This window comes from Drosophila miranda (genome assembly GCF_003369915.1).
Source record: "Drosophila miranda strain MSH22 chromosome Y unlocalized genomic scaffold, D.miranda_PacBio2.1 Contig_Y3_pilon, whole genome shotgun sequence".
In the NCBI taxonomy this organism is placed as follows: Eukaryota; Metazoa; Arthropoda; class Insecta; order Diptera; family Drosophilidae; genus Drosophila; species Drosophila miranda.
In genome coordinates this window covers 4,588,657-4,605,460 of record NW_022881625.1, presented here as the reverse complement: position 1 = coordinate 4,605,460, position 16,804 = coordinate 4,588,657, and the positions used below count along the sequence as shown (strand labels likewise).

The following is a 16,804-nucleotide window of genomic DNA, read 5'->3' as shown; positions in this document are numbered from 1 at the left end:
CGGGGAACGTCCCCTCCTGGAGGCATTTGTTGAAAAGGCCCGCAACTTCCCTCGGGAGTAGGAGAAGTGCCAGCTTCAACGCGCTGTTGGGGATCTCATCCGGGCCCGGAGCCTTCCTAGGTATCAGGTTTCTGCCTGCCTGCAACACCTCGGCTTCCGGAACCTCGCAGATGTCGCTCGGGCTATGCTCGAACCGCAGGGAGCTAGGGATCTGCCGTCCTCGAGGAAACAGTGCCCTGACTATACCCTCCAGTGCCTCTGGATCTGTTGGAGCTTTGCTGCCCGCGTTCAGCCTCTTCACTACCATCCTGTACGCGCCTCCCCAGGGGTCCTCTTCGGCGGCATCACACAGCTTAAGGAAGCATTCCCTCTTGCTGTTCCTTATGGCGGTCTTCAGATCCTTCAGATCGGACGCTGTAGAACCATATGCCACCTACATACCCTCGGACTAACCCGTCTGCCGACTTGGTGTCGCGCAATTGCTGCTGCTGCCCACCTTATGTGGTTCGCTGAGGAGTGCCACCTCAGAGCCAAGCTCGCGCATTGTCTGCGTCAGGAGATCCTGTGCGGCCCTGCAGTGATTCAGGTTGAGTTGAATCAACTGCATGTCGTCCTGGTTTTGCCGACCCCGCTTCGCGTAGCTGGGCAGTTTTTAGTGCCTGCCTGGTGCGTGACCTCCTTCTTTCCAGCTGCTGAGCAGATGAAGCACGCAGGCTCTTTTTTGCATTCGGCAACTTTGTGCCCTTTCTCCCCGAATTTGATGCAGCAGCCACTCCTATCCACTGTACTCTTGCAGTTCCGTGCGATATGCCCGGGTTCCAGGCATCGGTAGCACCTTGGGAGTCCATCTCTTTCCCGGATCCTACATATGGTCCAGCCGATCCTCACCTTGCCGCCTTACAGGACCGCTTGGCCCAGGGAGAAGGGCAAGCTGACCACCGCCAGCTGGGACTCCGCGTATCCGCGGCGCAGACTGCGGACTCTTTCTCGACCGTCGTCAATGTTGAATTTGCGAGTTAGAGCGGCACAGATCTCCTGCTCCGTCGCGAGGGAGTCGATGTCCCGTATCTCCAACTGGGAAAACAAGTCTTCGAGTCTTCCGTCATTGCGCGCACAGACGCTCCAGCGCCGAGGACACGTGCGATGCTGGCTTTCATGCCCTCAGCACTCTCCACGCTATTTTTTGCCACCTCCAGCAGAAGGTTGCCGTTTATGGTGCGGCGTACCTTGGAGACGCAGCTTCCCAGGTCGGAAAGCTGGTTGTCGTGTCGTCTGGTGACCATTGCCAGAACCTCGCTGTACGACTTCCCGGGGGCCTGAACTATGACCACGTCTGGGCGATCGCGGCGTGCTGCTCTCGGCCTCTTGGCCACCACGCTCCATTCGCTGTCCGGGATTCCGGGGCTCTTGGGAGGCCTCATGGCGCTGGTCGTCGCCACGTCTCCGTGTGGCCGCAACGGGGTCTTTTTAAGGGTCCTCTTGGTTGCGATAGCTCCTTTTCGCTGCCTTGGGCGCGTAGGTGGGGTTCCCGGCTCCCCCATTGGACCTTCGGCCACGGATGGCTGGCTAAGTCTACGCCACGGTTCGGTTTGCGCTGCGGCATCTTTCCACCAGACGGTCGTTGTCTGCTGCTCCTTGTCTGCGCTCCGCGTGCTCTGTGAGCATTTCGGGCACAGGCCTTGGGCGTCGGAGCCTTCCTGCAGCGCGCTTCTACCCGCTGCAGCCTCTTGGCTCGATTCGATGATGTTCGAGTGCAGCTCCTTCATGCGCACTAACAGTGCTCTGGTGGCCATGTTGATGTGGCGCGTATTTTTGTCCATCATCCTGGTCTGAACCTCATCAAGGATTTTTCCCAGCTCCGAGAGGTTCTCAAGGCAGGTAGCCTCCTGGTGGGCCTTGCTCTTCTTGGGCGGCGTTTGCCTCTGGGAACTTCCCGGGCTGGCTGGGTCCCGAACCCTCTTGGGGGTCTCCCTAGAATCAAGGCCCCGACTCTGCGGCGCTGCTGCTGGAGATGGAGATGGCTCGGGTGCCGGCGATCGGGCGAGCATGCTACCCTTCCTGAAGGCGAGCTTTTCATCCTCCTCCATTCCTATTGTTTACTTTAGAATTTGAATTTCGAAATTAAAATCTCCCTCCGTTGGCGCGCAACTCCAGCTCTCTCCAACACTCTGGCAGCCCTGGGTCGATCGGGGCTGTCTGGCAACACCGTCCGCGTGGCAACTCTACGCGATCACCTGTCTGGCGGCGCGATCAGCTGCTGTGTGTGAAGCTCCATGCACACTTGTACGTGTGTGTGTGTACACGGATATGTGTGAATGTAATTTAATAGCTGACAGACGACGCGGCACTATCTACTCTATATGCGAGTGTGTGGCAAGAAATATCGCCTGCTGAATGACGAGACACATTTATTTGTTGCCGCTGCCTCATCTTGACAATCAATTAATTTTCCCCCTCCCAAACCGGAGGCAAGGCTCCCCCGCTCCCCCCGCTCCCTCTCCCGCTGTCGACAAAGGAAAGTGGCGTCGCGGGCGCTAATTGTTTTTAATGCAAATGGAAAAGGATTTAATAGCGAAGGCGAAACACATTAAGAATGGATTTTTAAAACCATTTCAATTATGCCCCAAGCTCCCCATCAATCTGGCTGCGTGCCTCTTCTACTTCTGCCGCCTGATGACGCCACTGTTCCAACTGCTATGACGTCAACGATTGCAACACTCTTCAGCTGTGCAGCCAGTGCATCCCGTCTCGGCCGGATTTGTCTGCGCCAAAGTTCACTGACACTTTCATAAGTTTTCTTGGGTCGACGAAAATAGTTTTTCCACATTTCGCATTCGACCGAGTGGAAATGAAATCCCCTTGGAGCATAGATAGAATATTTCAGAGCAGTGCTCGCTGCCAAAAGCTTACTGTTACACATTCGTTGTGAAAAAGGAAATCCAGTTAATTAAAATGTGGCAAGCGAATAATCAACAAGCAATTCAAACTAGAAAAAGACCACAATTCTGCTTCCTCTCTGCCTTTGCCTGCCGTAAATGGCCGTCCAATTGGTAATGGCTCGACAAAAATCCCAAAATCATATTAACGAACCATAAATATGGACTCGTACTACCAAAAAAAGGAAAGGACAAAAATAAGAGGAGGTTAACCAATTTGTTCGCTTGCGGCTGCTGTAAGTGACAACAAAAGAGGTGGTGGAGCCGGTCAAGGCATTGTAGCCTTTTGCAAATGAGTTTCCGTATTTCATTCGGATTCCATGCATATTGCATTTTCTATAAATACAGTATGTGCCAACTGTTCTTTTTTATTTTCACTCTCAATTTGAGTCAATGCAGTGCGTGGGCGGAGGTGCAGATGCAGCTGCAACAGCAACAGCAACAGCATCGGGGTGGCAGCATCAGCACCGAAAATAAATTTCAAATATGTCACAAGCAAAATGAGATAGAATTTTTAGGCGAATATTCGCTGTGCCATGCTGCGTGGGCAGCGATGGCCAAATGCAGGGGAAGTCAATGCGCTCTAGCCGAAAAAGTGGAAGCCAGCATCAATCATGTGAGCAGGCGAGGGGATATAGTTGTCAATCGATTCGCAAGAAGTTCAGGGTTGCCTACTGAACTGAACCGTTCGACAAGAGTTCTCTACGATCCAGACTACAAGGTGGCAAAACAATAACACTCCCCCACACACCAGACGTGCGATGTCTCAGCTAATTTTCATTGCCACAAGCGCGGACGGGCGTCCTTCAGGGCCTGCCAAATTCTAAATTTTGGCTAATATGTCAACAGCCCCCCACCATTATCCGCACATATCCGACAATTTGGGTAGAACCAAACATCTAACAAAAGCTGTACACATTCGCTACTTACACTATATGGATAGTACGGATTGAATTACTGGAACCATGTGTCCGCTATAGAGAGCTTAGCTTGTACATACATAAATGGGCACCAAGCACTATTATATTTTGCATGCAAATTCCAGGACACAAGTGTGTACCGTCACGTAAAGATGATGCCAGAAATTCCAACTGACGAAGCAGATATGCGATACACTGCATCAGCAGTAACCCACCAAGATGAGGCTCCTCCGTGCTTAGCCGCCTCCTTTGCCACTGACACTTGGCATTTCGCAACCTTCTCGAGCCAAGGCGAGCACTTCAGAAAATTGAAACTTTCAGTTTTATGCCACCATCGAGCACACAGCACAGTACTTTTACATGGCCAAGTGCAACTCTTTTGGCTGACTTTTCAATTTTCTAATATGCTTTAAAGCTTCTGCTTGATGCTGTTGGGAGCGGCGCCTATTGCTTAATTCGCTTTTGCTTGACTTTGATGCTGGCAAACTTCATTTGTCCAACTCTAAAAGCGTGAAATAGGATTAGGCCGACGGCAATGCATTCAAGCTGACTTAAATCCATTTCTAGTTGGGCAACGATACAAAGTACCAATTAATAATCTATAGGAAATCAGATTTCAGAGGAGTTAGGGAAGAGAGAGTTGCAGTGCACGCAGCTTATGGAAGAGATCCAAATTAAATTAAGACTGGCAGAAGTATTCCACAAATAGCCATGACCAGAATGAAGTTACTTTGGGCCAAAACGATGACGGGTCAATACTTTTTTCCAGGCTTGTGGATAGATCAGCGTCAGTGCGGCGCCTTAATGCAAGTCTGTGAACGAATTGTATTTGGTAAATTTTCTTTACAGGAATCCGAAAGGATCGAACAAGGTGAAAATGAGCAGTGTACGAATTAAACATTTTACCATTTAACCATTTGGTAATTTGGTAAACCATTTTTTTTGTGAAGCTCAAGACTCAAGCCACGGAGTACCATTAATAATACGAAAATGTACAGTAATTAGTATCTGATCTACATCCATACAACATTGAAATGCAGCCCTGAATATCGCTCCGAATATAATCGGGAGACAGCTCTGCTTTTCACTTTGAATTCCGGTTTGAGCAGGCGACGACTTTCAGTGTGAACATCCGAACAGTCATACCTTCGAAAATTGTGCCAGCGAGCGGAGCTCATGTAAAGTGGAAAATAAAATATAAAAATTAAAATTCCTCTCAGAGTCGTAGTGAGAAGTGTCGAACAAAATATTCTAAAACTGTATTTAGCACGCGCGTGTTCTCAAGTAAGTTCACACATATTTAAAGTGAAAAACGCCGGTTTTGTGAACTCACTTGACGAAAAGAAAGAGCGAGAAGTAAAAAGTTGCCAAATCAAAATGGTCACCGAGCCGAAGTCCGTTGAGCCCAAGGTCAGCACCAAGGAGGCGCAGTGCCAGTCATCGGACTGCGAGACTTCCCAGCAGGAGCCGGTCTCGCAAGTAAGCAGCCCGAAGGGCGCCCGTGTGGGGATCTTCAATGCTGAGGACTTCTTGTCGCGTGCTCAGATGAACGACAAAATCAACAACATCTTGCGCTCGCCCACCATGCCGCCCAACGGGGTGCGCCAGCGCTCCGTCTACACCAACAACCCATCGCCGGTAAGTGAAATTCCAAGCAATAACGTGAAAGTTTCTTCAATTTTCAGACATTTACAAAACTGCCGCATCATCGCGCTAGCAGGGTATCAACAGCGAGTTAACAGCCGCCGCAGTCTTAACAGCTCGGCAACAGCAGCATTGCCACATCACCTCATTGGAAATCCTGTTATTTCAGACCTTATTTTCCGTCTCGCTCTTTTCCACCATTGCTCTCTTACTTTCCGACTTTAATATTCGAATTTTCCTTCTCTATTCCCCCCTCTTCTCTTCTCTTCTCTTCTAATACTATTCAAAATAGTTTGGTTAATTTCTATAAAAATCAAATGCAAATTGGGAAAAACGCACACACGTATGTAAATACATATATGTATGTATGTATGTATATGCATGCGTTAACAGAATGTCGACAGAATGTTAGCAACAGTTGCAAAGTCATTCGATTTCTGCGCTGCTGACACTTTCTCTCGTATCTGTCGTTTTCTCTCCTGCCGGTATTCAATTATTTTCTGGCACTTTCACTTCCTCACCTCTTCATTTCCTTCCGGATCTAACTTCCGCTACTACCTCTCGCCTTCTCATCCCCCCTCCCATAGCAAGCAAGCTTGCGTGTCGGCATGACTGGGGGGCAGCTGTCCCAACGCATGAGCAACATCTCGCTGTCCTCCGGCACGGACTCCGTGGGCCACATGGATCGCGGCAGCAGCTCCAGTCTCGCTAGCAGCGACACCGTTGGCACCAACACCATCACCAGCGGCATTTCCAAGGAGTGCGCCAATTACCCCGTCGGCAGTCAGTCGGCCCGTCCATACGTCCAACTGCCGGGCATACACATTTCCAACCCTCCCCAGTACGGGCCAGGGAATATGCAGGAAATAGACGCTGGCAAAATGGCGCACAACGGCAAGGCACTCACAGGGCGCTACAATGCCACGCCCACCTATGGCTTCGACAACGAGCAGAACTACTGCCTGGTAAGGGGCTCCTGCATATCTGTAAATCTAGCCGATTCTATGCTCAATCTCAGAATTCCCAACAGTTGCCGTCTCCATTGCCCCCTCCACCATACGCCTTGGCACGCGTGAGCAGCACACGCAACTTCGAGCTCGAGAACCACACACCGCCGGCATGTCCCGGCTCTGGACCCATTCCCATGACGAACGGAACCATCCAGTTGCGCCTCCGCGATGGCGTGCGGTGAGTGTGGACGCCCCCAGCCCCTTGGCTCTTCTTTAAGACCGACCCCTAATGTTAATACCTTTCTTTGCATGGGCAGCATTGACATGACTCTGGATAAGGCGGTGCGCGTGCTCAATCAGCGCAGCATGGTGGCAGTTGCTCTATCACGCAACTGCAGCAACTCGGCTTTGATCCACCCCAATGGACGCATCTTTCAGAGCGGCGCTAAAGTCGAAATAGTCACCTACGACGGCATGAAGGGCAATAACTTTGTGTGAGTGGGAATGGCCCTTACCCCAACGTGGCATCTTTTGAATCATTTAATTATCTTCCCATTACAGTCGCTATGCCAAGATGTGGTACAAGGGTGTGAGCTTCACCAGCGAGGCGTGCGCTCTCATCTACCTGGTGGACACAGCCGGGACGCGCACCACAACCGACACTTTCACCGATCTGACCAAGGACTACACCCTGGCAGTGTTCTATGAGTGAGTCCCCCCGGCCAATTGCATCGCTTCTTATTTGGCTAATTTCGATTTAATTCCCGAACTTCTCGCAGCGACTCGCGCCATGGTCCCTCTTATATGGCTGAAGCCCATGACGTGATTGCCAATTCAGCTTACACCTGTACCGAGGATGGCACTGAGATCTATGACATAAACGGATTTCGCATCACCCAGGCAGCCGATGGCCTGGTGAAGGTCACTCGTGTGGACAACAAGTGCTTGATTCGCACCAGTCCCGGCAATGGATCGGCCACTTTGACCACACCTGGCATCCATTGCACTGCCTCTCTGGGCAAGACCTCGCATCTGTTTGTTCGGTGAGTGTCAAACCGATGCTCTCAACCTCCCCCTCCCCCTCGCCCGTCATCCTGCTCTGCTAACTTACGTTCTGTTCTGTCCTTTGTAGTCGCAATGAGAAGCGCATGCACTTCGATGGATCCTGTTTCATTGTACGCAACGCCGGACCCTCCGCCGGCTTCAATGAGAACAACCTGCTCATTGTCTACTGAGCGGCGTTCGTAGTCCGGAAATAGAAACGGCGCAGTGGTAGCCCATCCCACACGCACACACTCACACATGTCAACACATTTCACCTGGAACACATACATAGACACCTACAGCAGCACACTTGAGGGACCTTGACGTGGAGAGAGGGATTCAGTTAGGATCCCGGAATTTAGGAATATCAAAATCAATTTGGGAAATAAGTTAGAAAGCAAATATGTTCGTACAAAAACCAGCACCACACCACACCACACACACACACACCTCAGCGAAGGAACTCAGCCCAGTCCTATCTGGGTTCCGATTGCTCGACATGGGCGCAACACAACCACACCACCAACCCCCAGGGAATACTAGTTGTCTTTCGTTTACCATTGCCTACATATATATCATGCCGTATATATGCGTGTATTACTAGTTGTTATTGCAAATCGGGTGCGCTTTCCTGCTTCCCCAAATCAGTTGGCCAAATCAGACCGATCTCAAGCTGAAGCGGAACCAATCAGAGCCGAATCGCATCGAACAGGGCCGTGCCAGCGTTTGGTGTTCAAAAAAAGAAACGTCGTTTTTCTACTAGTTTCCATTTCGGCTTTTTCAGTTCTTCTAAATTGTTTCTTTTACGCAGTTCAGTTCTAAATTTTGTTTGATAGACTTTAAAAATGGCAAAACTCAAGAAAAAAAAGTTTAAAGAAATATCTCCCAAGAAAAAATTTACAAAATTATGCACAGTTGGTGCGTCTGATTAAGCAACGTGTATTCAACAATTATAGTAGATCAGAGGACTAGTTCTCTTGGGCCTTACGTTTAGGCAACGTAACGCCAGTGCCGATACATTATTTCTAAGCTACCACTTCTTTCAATGCAATCCAATAATGTTCATCCACACCCGTAGCATACAGACACTCGAACACGTAACCCATAATCACACACACCGCACACTCTTTACAAGAGGCAAAAGAAAGTGAATTATTTGCAAGTGGCACAGCGCCAGCCACAGTTAAAACAGCCACAGGACACACATGAAAGATAGAACAGATCCTGTGAAAGGTAGAAAGTGAGAGTTTATTAACCCCAATTGTAATTTGATTAAAAGACACTTGTCCTGTGAGGAGGACAATGAAAAAAACCCCCATACAAACACAAAACATAGGCTTAATATATACATAAATACGATGGGATGTCCAATTATAATACAAAGTTAAGCCCAGTGTGAAAAACCGGGATTAGCCTTACGTCAATCTCCAACACCAAAATTTTCTATCATGTAAAGAGAAATTCATGTGCCCCAAAATCAATACTATGGAAGTATAATAAATTTTAAATGCAATCTATTCATTCAATAAATTAATTTATTCCTCCAAAAGAATGGTGGAGCAATGGAGCTCGTTTCGTTTCCTACCCTCCATCCTTTGCTAATTTCCTGGTGGAAAGAAAATGTCGACTGCCTCCTGCCCCGTGCCTTTATGTGTTCGAGTATTTATGTACCTTCTGTCATACATGGCCGGGGGTATCGTAAATTTACAACAAAACTGTTTTATGGCCCCACTCCATGGGCCCTCCTAGCCCCCCTCAGACGGAGCTTGGCGTTTACGCCGTCACCTGAAGTGCCATCAGGAGTTGGACAATTTCAGGCCCTAGACGACAGTTTGTTTGGGTTTCCCATCTTTAAGAGCACTTGGAATTTAATCATTTAAATTTCTGTGAGGATTTCCAAGAAAATAAATTTGAATATCTGCCGCTATAGAGTTTATATTTAAATCCGATTTAATGTAAAAGCGGATTACGCTCTTCCATTTTGAAGGGACTTCGGATAAGCCCTATCTTCGGATCATCGGGATATGGAAGACCTTTTTGATCTCCAAAAACCAAGCTTCGCGGGGATACAAATATTTCGTTTAATTTTTAATCGCACATTTACGACACAGCTGTTTTTATTTTATCGTAGCGTGACAACCCTGGGCGGCCAGTGTGTACACTCTTTTAGACTACAATATCGTTTGTCTTGCTGTTGACAGCGCAAATTAGGCAAATGGAAGGAAAAGTACATTGATATTTAATTAGTAAAATGTCTTGAGCCTTGTCGTTACCTGCAAACAAATCCAAATGCACAGGGATATCGGATCGACTGTCATGCCGACTAAAGTTTCCAACAAACTTAACCTGGAGCTGGAGCTACAGCGCTGGCTGTGGCTGTTGATAAAGATTATTGGATAATGTATTGGCGGAACTATCTGCCACGTCTGTCTCTGTCATAAGAAGATAGTTGTTCCATGGTTCGAGATACACAAAGAGAGAGAAAGAGAGATGCATACGGAAAGTGTGTGAAAGCGTGGAGCAGTGAGAGCGGGTGCGGAAGCCACAGCGTGGATACAGAAGCAGCGGTAAGAACAAATAGCCCAACCAGGGAAGGATCAAAATATTGATGTCTGGAATGGCTTTATTCAAGTGTGAGAGCCTAACTGGGACTCGTGCGAGCAAAGGACCGACCCCACATATGTATCTGTGGCATATTCAATTCTCACGCTTGTGTGACTGCGCCCCTGCGAGTCCTTGTCTGCATCCATTTGCCGCTCGCACCCGTGTGCCCAACATCAAAAGCTTTTCCCACTTAATTGGGCGTAAAATTAAATCAGAATTGATTAGAAAACTTGAATGACAACAGCCGTGGCCGTGTTGCTGATGTCAATGCCATCAGAGAGAGCCGCATCCTGCCAGCATCCAAGCCCCCAAGCCTCCCAGCTCCCACTCCACCTCCTGCCAGCAGTTCCGCTGGCATTCTTAGCATAAACAAACTTTTTAGTTTCGTTTTTCCCCAGCTGACGCACGGCACGGCAAGGCACGGCACGTCGGTGACTCCGGCCACGTTCCTGCCGCTTCTCGGGGCTCCTGCCACTTCCGAAGCCGGGCACTCCCGAGACAGAGCGCACTAATTGCTGCTGGGAACTTAGCTGGGGAGGCTCCCCCGCAACCCTGTTTTTCATCGGAAAGTTTATGAAATTCAATTTCCTCCAAAAATGGGGAATGGAATGGAAAAAGGCCGGGCATCAATTTTCCTGCATTATTGTTTAATGAGCCGACAATTATGCGAGGCCCCTCTGCTTCGGCACCATGCACGTCTATAGATATTCAATTAACTTGAATTCACAGCCATAACACTCCGAACGAGTTCATTCCACATGCATTTGGCCAGGGCATAGGGCAAGTCAACTCGATTTCCGGCTATTAAGACATGGCTGAATTTCAGACGTGGAATGCAACGCCATGGAGTGCCGAGTCCAGGCAGGATAATTACATTTTAACCGGGTGATTCGAGCGGAGAGGAGAGTCGACAGCAACGTCAACGGTAATGGATAAATGCACATCTTCCGCCGCCCTGGGGGTCCTGGGAGCCGTCCTGGGGCACGGCACATTTAATGGGAAATAAATGGCAATGTTGGAGGTAGAAAATTATGAAAACGTTCCCAGGGGTAAGTTGTACGAAAACCAGCACGAAGTGCCCTCCATAATCTTCCACTTAAAGTTGATAAAAAATGTAAACGACTTTCATTTCGCCCGGGAGCGATACCTCTGAAGAGGACTTCAAAGGACATCTGGAAGACCCAGGACAAACTCGAGGCGAAAGTGAGTAGCTCATTGAATTGGATGGATTGTCATCCCAGTCGGTGACAGCAATCAAATCAATCACACCAGCCTCCACCTGAGTAGAGCAGGCAGGTCAAAGTGCGGCAGCCTTGGAGGAGACCCCTTTTCTGACATTTGGTGATGTTTTGCGATGCAGCAAGAGGGAATTCCTACACTGATTGGGGCAAAACTTGGGCTAGGTACAGCTGGCAAGGCCGATAGCTTGATCCGAATCAAAACTAATATACAGCTAAGAGTACTATATGTTTGGATTCATTGGGAATCCGTGCGTGGTGATGTCTAATGCAATTTGCGTAATTGAAACCCACTCGAAAGCAATTAAATTTCCTGTGGTTGGACCACTCTCCGGCAATGAGATTCGTTGGAGTAATTGCAATCGAGATTCCCAACTAATCTTCAGGTAAAACAATCCATAATGGAGCAGAAGTTTTGTTCGCACTCGGCATTTATCAAGTTTGAAGTTTTAATTTGCTTTCGCCCCAACAAAAACAACTACAGAATACAGAATAACAAAAGTGTCAACACGATTATAATTGAGTTTAATTAAGCCGCAAAGTAAAGCCTCTCAGCACTCTTGTCTGTGGACCGACCAACAGAAATTTAAAATATTTGCGCTAATCCACTTGGCAACGGCCTAACAGAAATGCATAGCTGGTGCCAGTCCAGGCCTCTTCAATGGGCCAACTTACGGATTAAAGAGGTACGTGCCAAAGGCTTCAAATACTCGTATTTGCTGGGGCCAAAGTACGTACAATAAACTCGAAGCAATCCGAAGAGCAAAGTTGCGATCTGGAAATTTATGGATGGCGAAGGCCAAAATGTTTTGCTGTAGGCCCAGGCCCAGGCTGAACCCATTTGTTGGCCCAGCTCTGAAAATGTCACATGCTCCTCACACCCACAGCTACACCCACACCCTGTGTGGTCTGGGTCTTGGCCGTCTGGGGCCGTCTCGGCCGGATTTGTCTGCGCCAAAGTTCACTGACACTTTCATGAGTTTCCTTGGGTCGACGAAAATAGTTTTTCCACATTTCGCATTCGACCGAGTGGAAATGAAATCCCCTTGGAGCATAGATAGAATATTTCAGAGCAGTGCTCGCTGCCAAAAGCTTACTGTTACACATTCGTTCTGCGAAACGAAATCCAGTTAATTAAAATGTGGCAAGCAAATAATCAACAAGCAATTCAAACTAGAAAAAGACCTCAATTCTGCTTCCTCTCTGCCTTTGCCTGCCGTAAATGGCCGTCCAATTGGTAATGGCTCGACAAAAATCCCACATTCACATTTACGAACCATAAATTTGGACTCGTACTACCAAAAAAAGGAAAGGAAAAAAATAAAAGGAGGTTAACCAATTTGTTCGCTTGCGGCTGCTGTAAGTGACAACAAAAGAGGTGGTGGAGCCGGTCAAGGCATTGTAGCGTTTTACAAATGAGTTTCCGTATTTCATTCGGAATTTACAGTATTTGCCAACTGTTCTTTTTTATTTTCACTCTCAAACTGAGTCAATGCAGTGCGTGGGCGGAGGTGCAGATGCAGCTGCAACAGCAACAGCATCGGGGTGGCAGCATCAGCACCGAAAATAAATTTCAAATATGTCAAAAGCAAAATGAGATAGAATTTTTAGGCGAATATTCGCTGTGCCATGCTGCGTGGGCAGCGATGGCCAAATGCAGGGGAAGTCAATGCGCTCTAGCCGAAAAAGTGAAAGCCAGCATCAATCATGTGAGCAGGCGAGGGGATATAGTTGTCAATCGATTCGCAAGAAGTTCAGGGTTGCCTACTGAACTGAACCGTTCGACAATAGTTCTCTACGATCCAGACTACAAGGTGGCAAAACAATAACACTCCCCCACACACCAGACGTGCGATGTCTCAGCTAATTTTCATTGCCACAAGCGCGGACGGGCGTCCTTCAGGGCCTGCCAAATTCTAAATTTTGGCTAATTTGTCAACAGCCCCCCAGCATTATCCGCACATATCCGACAATTTGGGTAGAACCAAACATCTAACAAGAGCTGTACACATTCGCTACTTACACTATATGGATAGTACGGATTGAATTACTGGAACCATGTGTCCGCTATAGAGAGCTTAGCTTGTACATACATAAATGGGCACCTAGCACTATTATATTTTGCACGAAAATTCCAGGACACAAGTGTGTACCCTCACGTAAGGATGATGCCAGAAATTCCAACTGACGAAGCAGATATGCGATACACTGCATCAGCAGTAACCCACCAAGATGAGGCTCCTCCGTGCTTAGCCGCCTCCTTTGGCACTGACACTTGGCATTTCGCAACCTTCTCGAGCCAAGGCGAGCACTTCAGAAAATTGAAACTTTCAGTTTTATGCCACCATCGAGCACACAGCACAGTACTTTTACATGGCCAAGTGCAACTCTTTTTGCTGACTTTTCAATTTTCTAATATGCTTTAAAGCTTCTGCTTGATGCTGTTGGGAGCGGCGCCTATTGCTTAATTCGATTTTGCTTGACTTTGATGCTGGCAAACTTCATTTGTCCGACTCTAAAAGCGTGAAATAGGATTAGGCCGACGGAAATGCATTCAAGCTGACTTAAATCCAATTCTAGTTGGGCAACGATACAAAGTACCAATTAATAATCTATAGGAAATCAGATTTGAGAGGAGTTAGGGAAGAGAGAGTTGCAGTGGACGCAGTTTATGGAAGAGATCCAAATTAAATTAAGACTGCCAGAAGTATTCCACAAATAGCCATGACCAGAATGAAGTTACTTTGGGCCAAAACGATGACGGGTCAATACTTTTTTCAAGGCTTGTGGATAGATCAGCGTCAGTGCGGCGCCTTAATGCAAGTCTGTGAACGAATTGTATTTGGTAAATTTTCTTTACAGGAATCCGAAAGGATCGAACAAGGTGAAAATGAGCAGTGTACGAATTAAACATTTTACCATTTAACCATTTGGTAATTTGGTAAACCATTTTTTTGTGAAGCTCAAGACTCAAGCCACGGAGTACCATTAATAATACGAAAATGTACAGTAATTAGTATCTGATCTACATCCATACAACATTGAAATGCAGCCCTGAATATCGCTCCGATTATAATCGGGAGACAGCTCTGCTTTTCACTTTGAATTCCGGTTTGAGCGGGCGACGACTTTCAGTGTGAAAATCCGAACAGTCATCCTTTCGAAAATTGTGCCAGCGAGCGGAGCTCATGTAAAGTGGAAAATTAAATATAAAAATTTAAATTCCTCTCAGAGTCGTAGTGAGAAGTGTCGAACAAAATATTCTAAAACTGTATTTAGCACGCGCGTATTCTCAAGTAAGTTCACACATATTTAAAGTGAAAAATTTCGATTTTGCCGCACACACGAACACACGCACGCACACACAAACGCCGGTTTTGTGTACTCACTTGACGAAAAGAAAGCGAGAAGAAAAAAGTTGCCAAATCAAAATGGTCACCGAGCCGAAGTCCGTTGAGCCCAAGGTCAGCACCAAGGAGGCGCAGTGCCAGTCATCGGACTGCGAGACTTCCCAGCAGGAGCCGGTCTCGCAAGTAAGCAGCCCGAAGGTCGCCCGTGTGGGGATCTTCAATGCCGAGGACTTCTTGTCGCGTGCTCAGATGAACGACAAAATCAACAATATCTTGCGCTCTTTTTTTTTTACAAAACTGCCGCATCATCGCGCTAGCAGGGTATCAACAGCGAGCTAACAGCCGCCGCAGTCTTAACAGCTCGGCAACAGCAGCATTGCCACATCACCTCATTGCCCTCTCCTGTTATTTCAGACCTTATTATTTTCCGTCTCGCTCTTTTCCACCATTGCTCTCTTACTTTCCGACTTTAATATTCGAATTTTCCTTCTCTATTCCCCCCCCCCTCTTCTCTTCTCTTCTCTTCTAATACTATTCAAAATAGTTTGGTTAATTTCTATAAAAATCAAATGCAAATTGGGAAAAACGCACACACGTATGTAAATACATATATGTATGTATGTATGTATATGCATGCGTTAACAGAATGTCGACAGAATGTTAGCAACAGTTGCAAAGTCATTCGATTTCTGCGCTGCTGACACTTTCTCTCGTATCTGTCGTTTTCTCTCCTGCCGGTATTCAATTATTTTCTGGCACTTTCACTTCCTCACCTCTTCATTTCCTTCCGGATCTAACTTCCGCTACTACCTCTCGCCTTCTCATCCCCCCTCCCTTAGCAAGCAAGCTTGCGTGTCGGCATGACTGGGGGGCAGCTGTCCCAACGCATGAGCAACATCTCGCTGTCCTCCGGCACGGACTCCGTGGGCCACATGGATCGCGGCAGCAGCTCCAGTCTCGCTAGCAGCGCCACCGTTGGCACCAACACCATCACCAGCGGCATTTCCAAGGAGTGCGCCAATTACCCCGTCGGCAGTCAGTCGGCCCGTCCATACGTCCAACTGCCGGGCACACACATTTCCAACCCTCCCCAGTACGGGCCAGGGAATATGCAGGAAATAGACGCTGGCAAAATGGTGCACAACGGCAAGGCACTCACAGGGCGCTACAATGCCACGCCCACCTATGGCTTCGACAACGAGCAGAACTACTGCCTGGTAAGGGGCTCTTGCATATCTGTAAATCTAGCCGATTCTATGCTCAATCTCAGAATTCCCAACAGTTGCCGTCTCCAATGCCCCCTCCACCATACGCCTTGGCACGCGTGAGCAGCACACGCAACTTTGAGCTCGAGAACCACACACCGCCGGCATGTCCCGGCTCTGAACCCATTGCCATGACGAACGGCACCATCCAGTTGCGCCTCCGCGATGGCGTGCGGTGAGTGTGGACGCCCCCAGCCCCTTGGCTCTTCTTTAAGACCGACCCCTAATGTTAATACCTTTCTTTGCATGGGGCAGCATTGACATGACTCTGGATAAGGCGGTGTGCGTGCTCAATCAGCGCAGCATGGTGGCAGTTGCTCTATCACGCAACTGCAGCAACTCGGCTTTGATCCACCCCAATGGACGCATCTTTCAGAGCGGCGCTAAAGTCGAAATAGTCACCTACGACGGCATGAAGGGCAATAACTTTGTGTGAGTGGGAATGGCCCTTACCCCAACGTGGCATATTTGAATCCTTTGAATTATCTTCCCATTACAGTCGCTATGCCAAGATGTGGTACAAGGGTGTGAGCTTCACCAGCGAGGCGTGCGCTCTCATCTACCTGGTGGACACAGCCGGGACGCGCACCACAACCGACACTTTCACCGATCTGACCAAGGACTACACCCTGGCAGTGTTCTATGAGTGAGTCCCCCCGTATAGTTTCATCGCTTCTTATTTGGCTAATTTCGATTTATTTCCCGAACTTCTCGCAGCGACTCGCAGCATGGTCCCTCTTATATGGCTGAAGCCCATGACGTGATTGCCAATTCAGCTTACACCTGTACCGAGGATGGCACTGAGATCTATGACATAAACGGATTTCGCATCGCCCAGGCAGCCGATGGCCTG

At 48.2% G+C, this 16,804-nt stretch overlaps 2 protein-coding genes across 3 annotated transcripts; both read left to right on the top strand.

Moving 5' to 3' along the window:
• Positions 1-5,217: 5,217 nt before the first annotated feature.
• LOC117194778 lies at positions 5,218-7,808 on the top strand. Of its 2 annotated transcripts, none has more exons than XM_033399269.1 (7): positions 5,218-5,494; positions 6,088-6,465; positions 6,531-6,688; positions 6,768-6,944; positions 7,012-7,158; positions 7,230-7,493; positions 7,583-7,808. In XM_033399269.1, the coding sequence occupies exons 1-7, from the start codon at positions 5,234-5,236 to the stop codon at positions 7,683-7,685; spliced, it is 1,488 nt and encodes a 495-aa protein (XP_033255160.1). In that variant the 5' UTR covers positions 5,218-5,233; the 3' UTR covers positions 7,686-7,808. The 2 variants fall into 2 exon arrangements, with proteins under 2 accessions (XP_033255160.1, XP_033255159.1); XM_033399268.1 differs by having other exon boundaries at positions 6,519-6,688.
• A 7,810-nt stretch (positions 7,809-15,618) lies between these two features.
• LOC117194619 lies at positions 15,619-16,601 on the top strand. Its single transcript, XM_033399147.1, has 4 exons — positions 15,619-15,903; positions 15,969-16,126; positions 16,207-16,383; positions 16,451-16,601. The coding sequence occupies exons 1-4, from the start codon at positions 15,619-15,621 to the stop codon at positions 16,599-16,601; spliced, it is 771 nt and encodes a 256-aa protein (XP_033255038.1).
• The last annotated feature ends 203 nt before the right edge of the window (positions 16,602-16,804 follow it).

Coding starts and splice junctions, on each gene's coding strand:
- LOC117194778 (XM_033399268.1), top strand. CDS start 5,234: ATGGTCACCGAGCCGAAGTCCGTTGAGCCCAAGGTCAGCACCAAGGAG. Junction 5,495..6,087: donor ACACCAACAACCCATCGCCG/GTAAGTGAAATT, acceptor CCCCTCCCATAG/CAAGCAAGCTTGCGTGTCGG. Junction 6,689..6,767: donor CGCCTCCGCGATGGCGTGCG/GTGAGTGTGGAC, acceptor TTGCATGGGCAG/CATTGACATGACTCTGGATA.
- LOC117194619 (XM_033399147.1), top strand. CDS start 15,619: ATGGATCGCGGCAGCAGCTCCAGTCTCGCTAGCAGCGCCACCGTTGGC. Junction 16,127..16,206: donor CGCCTCCGCGATGGCGTGCG/GTGAGTGTGGAC, acceptor TGCATGGGGCAG/CATTGACATGACTCTGGATA. Junction 16,384..16,450: donor ATGAAGGGCAATAACTTTGT/GTGAGTGGGAAT, acceptor TTCCCATTACAG/TCGCTATGCCAAGATGTGGT.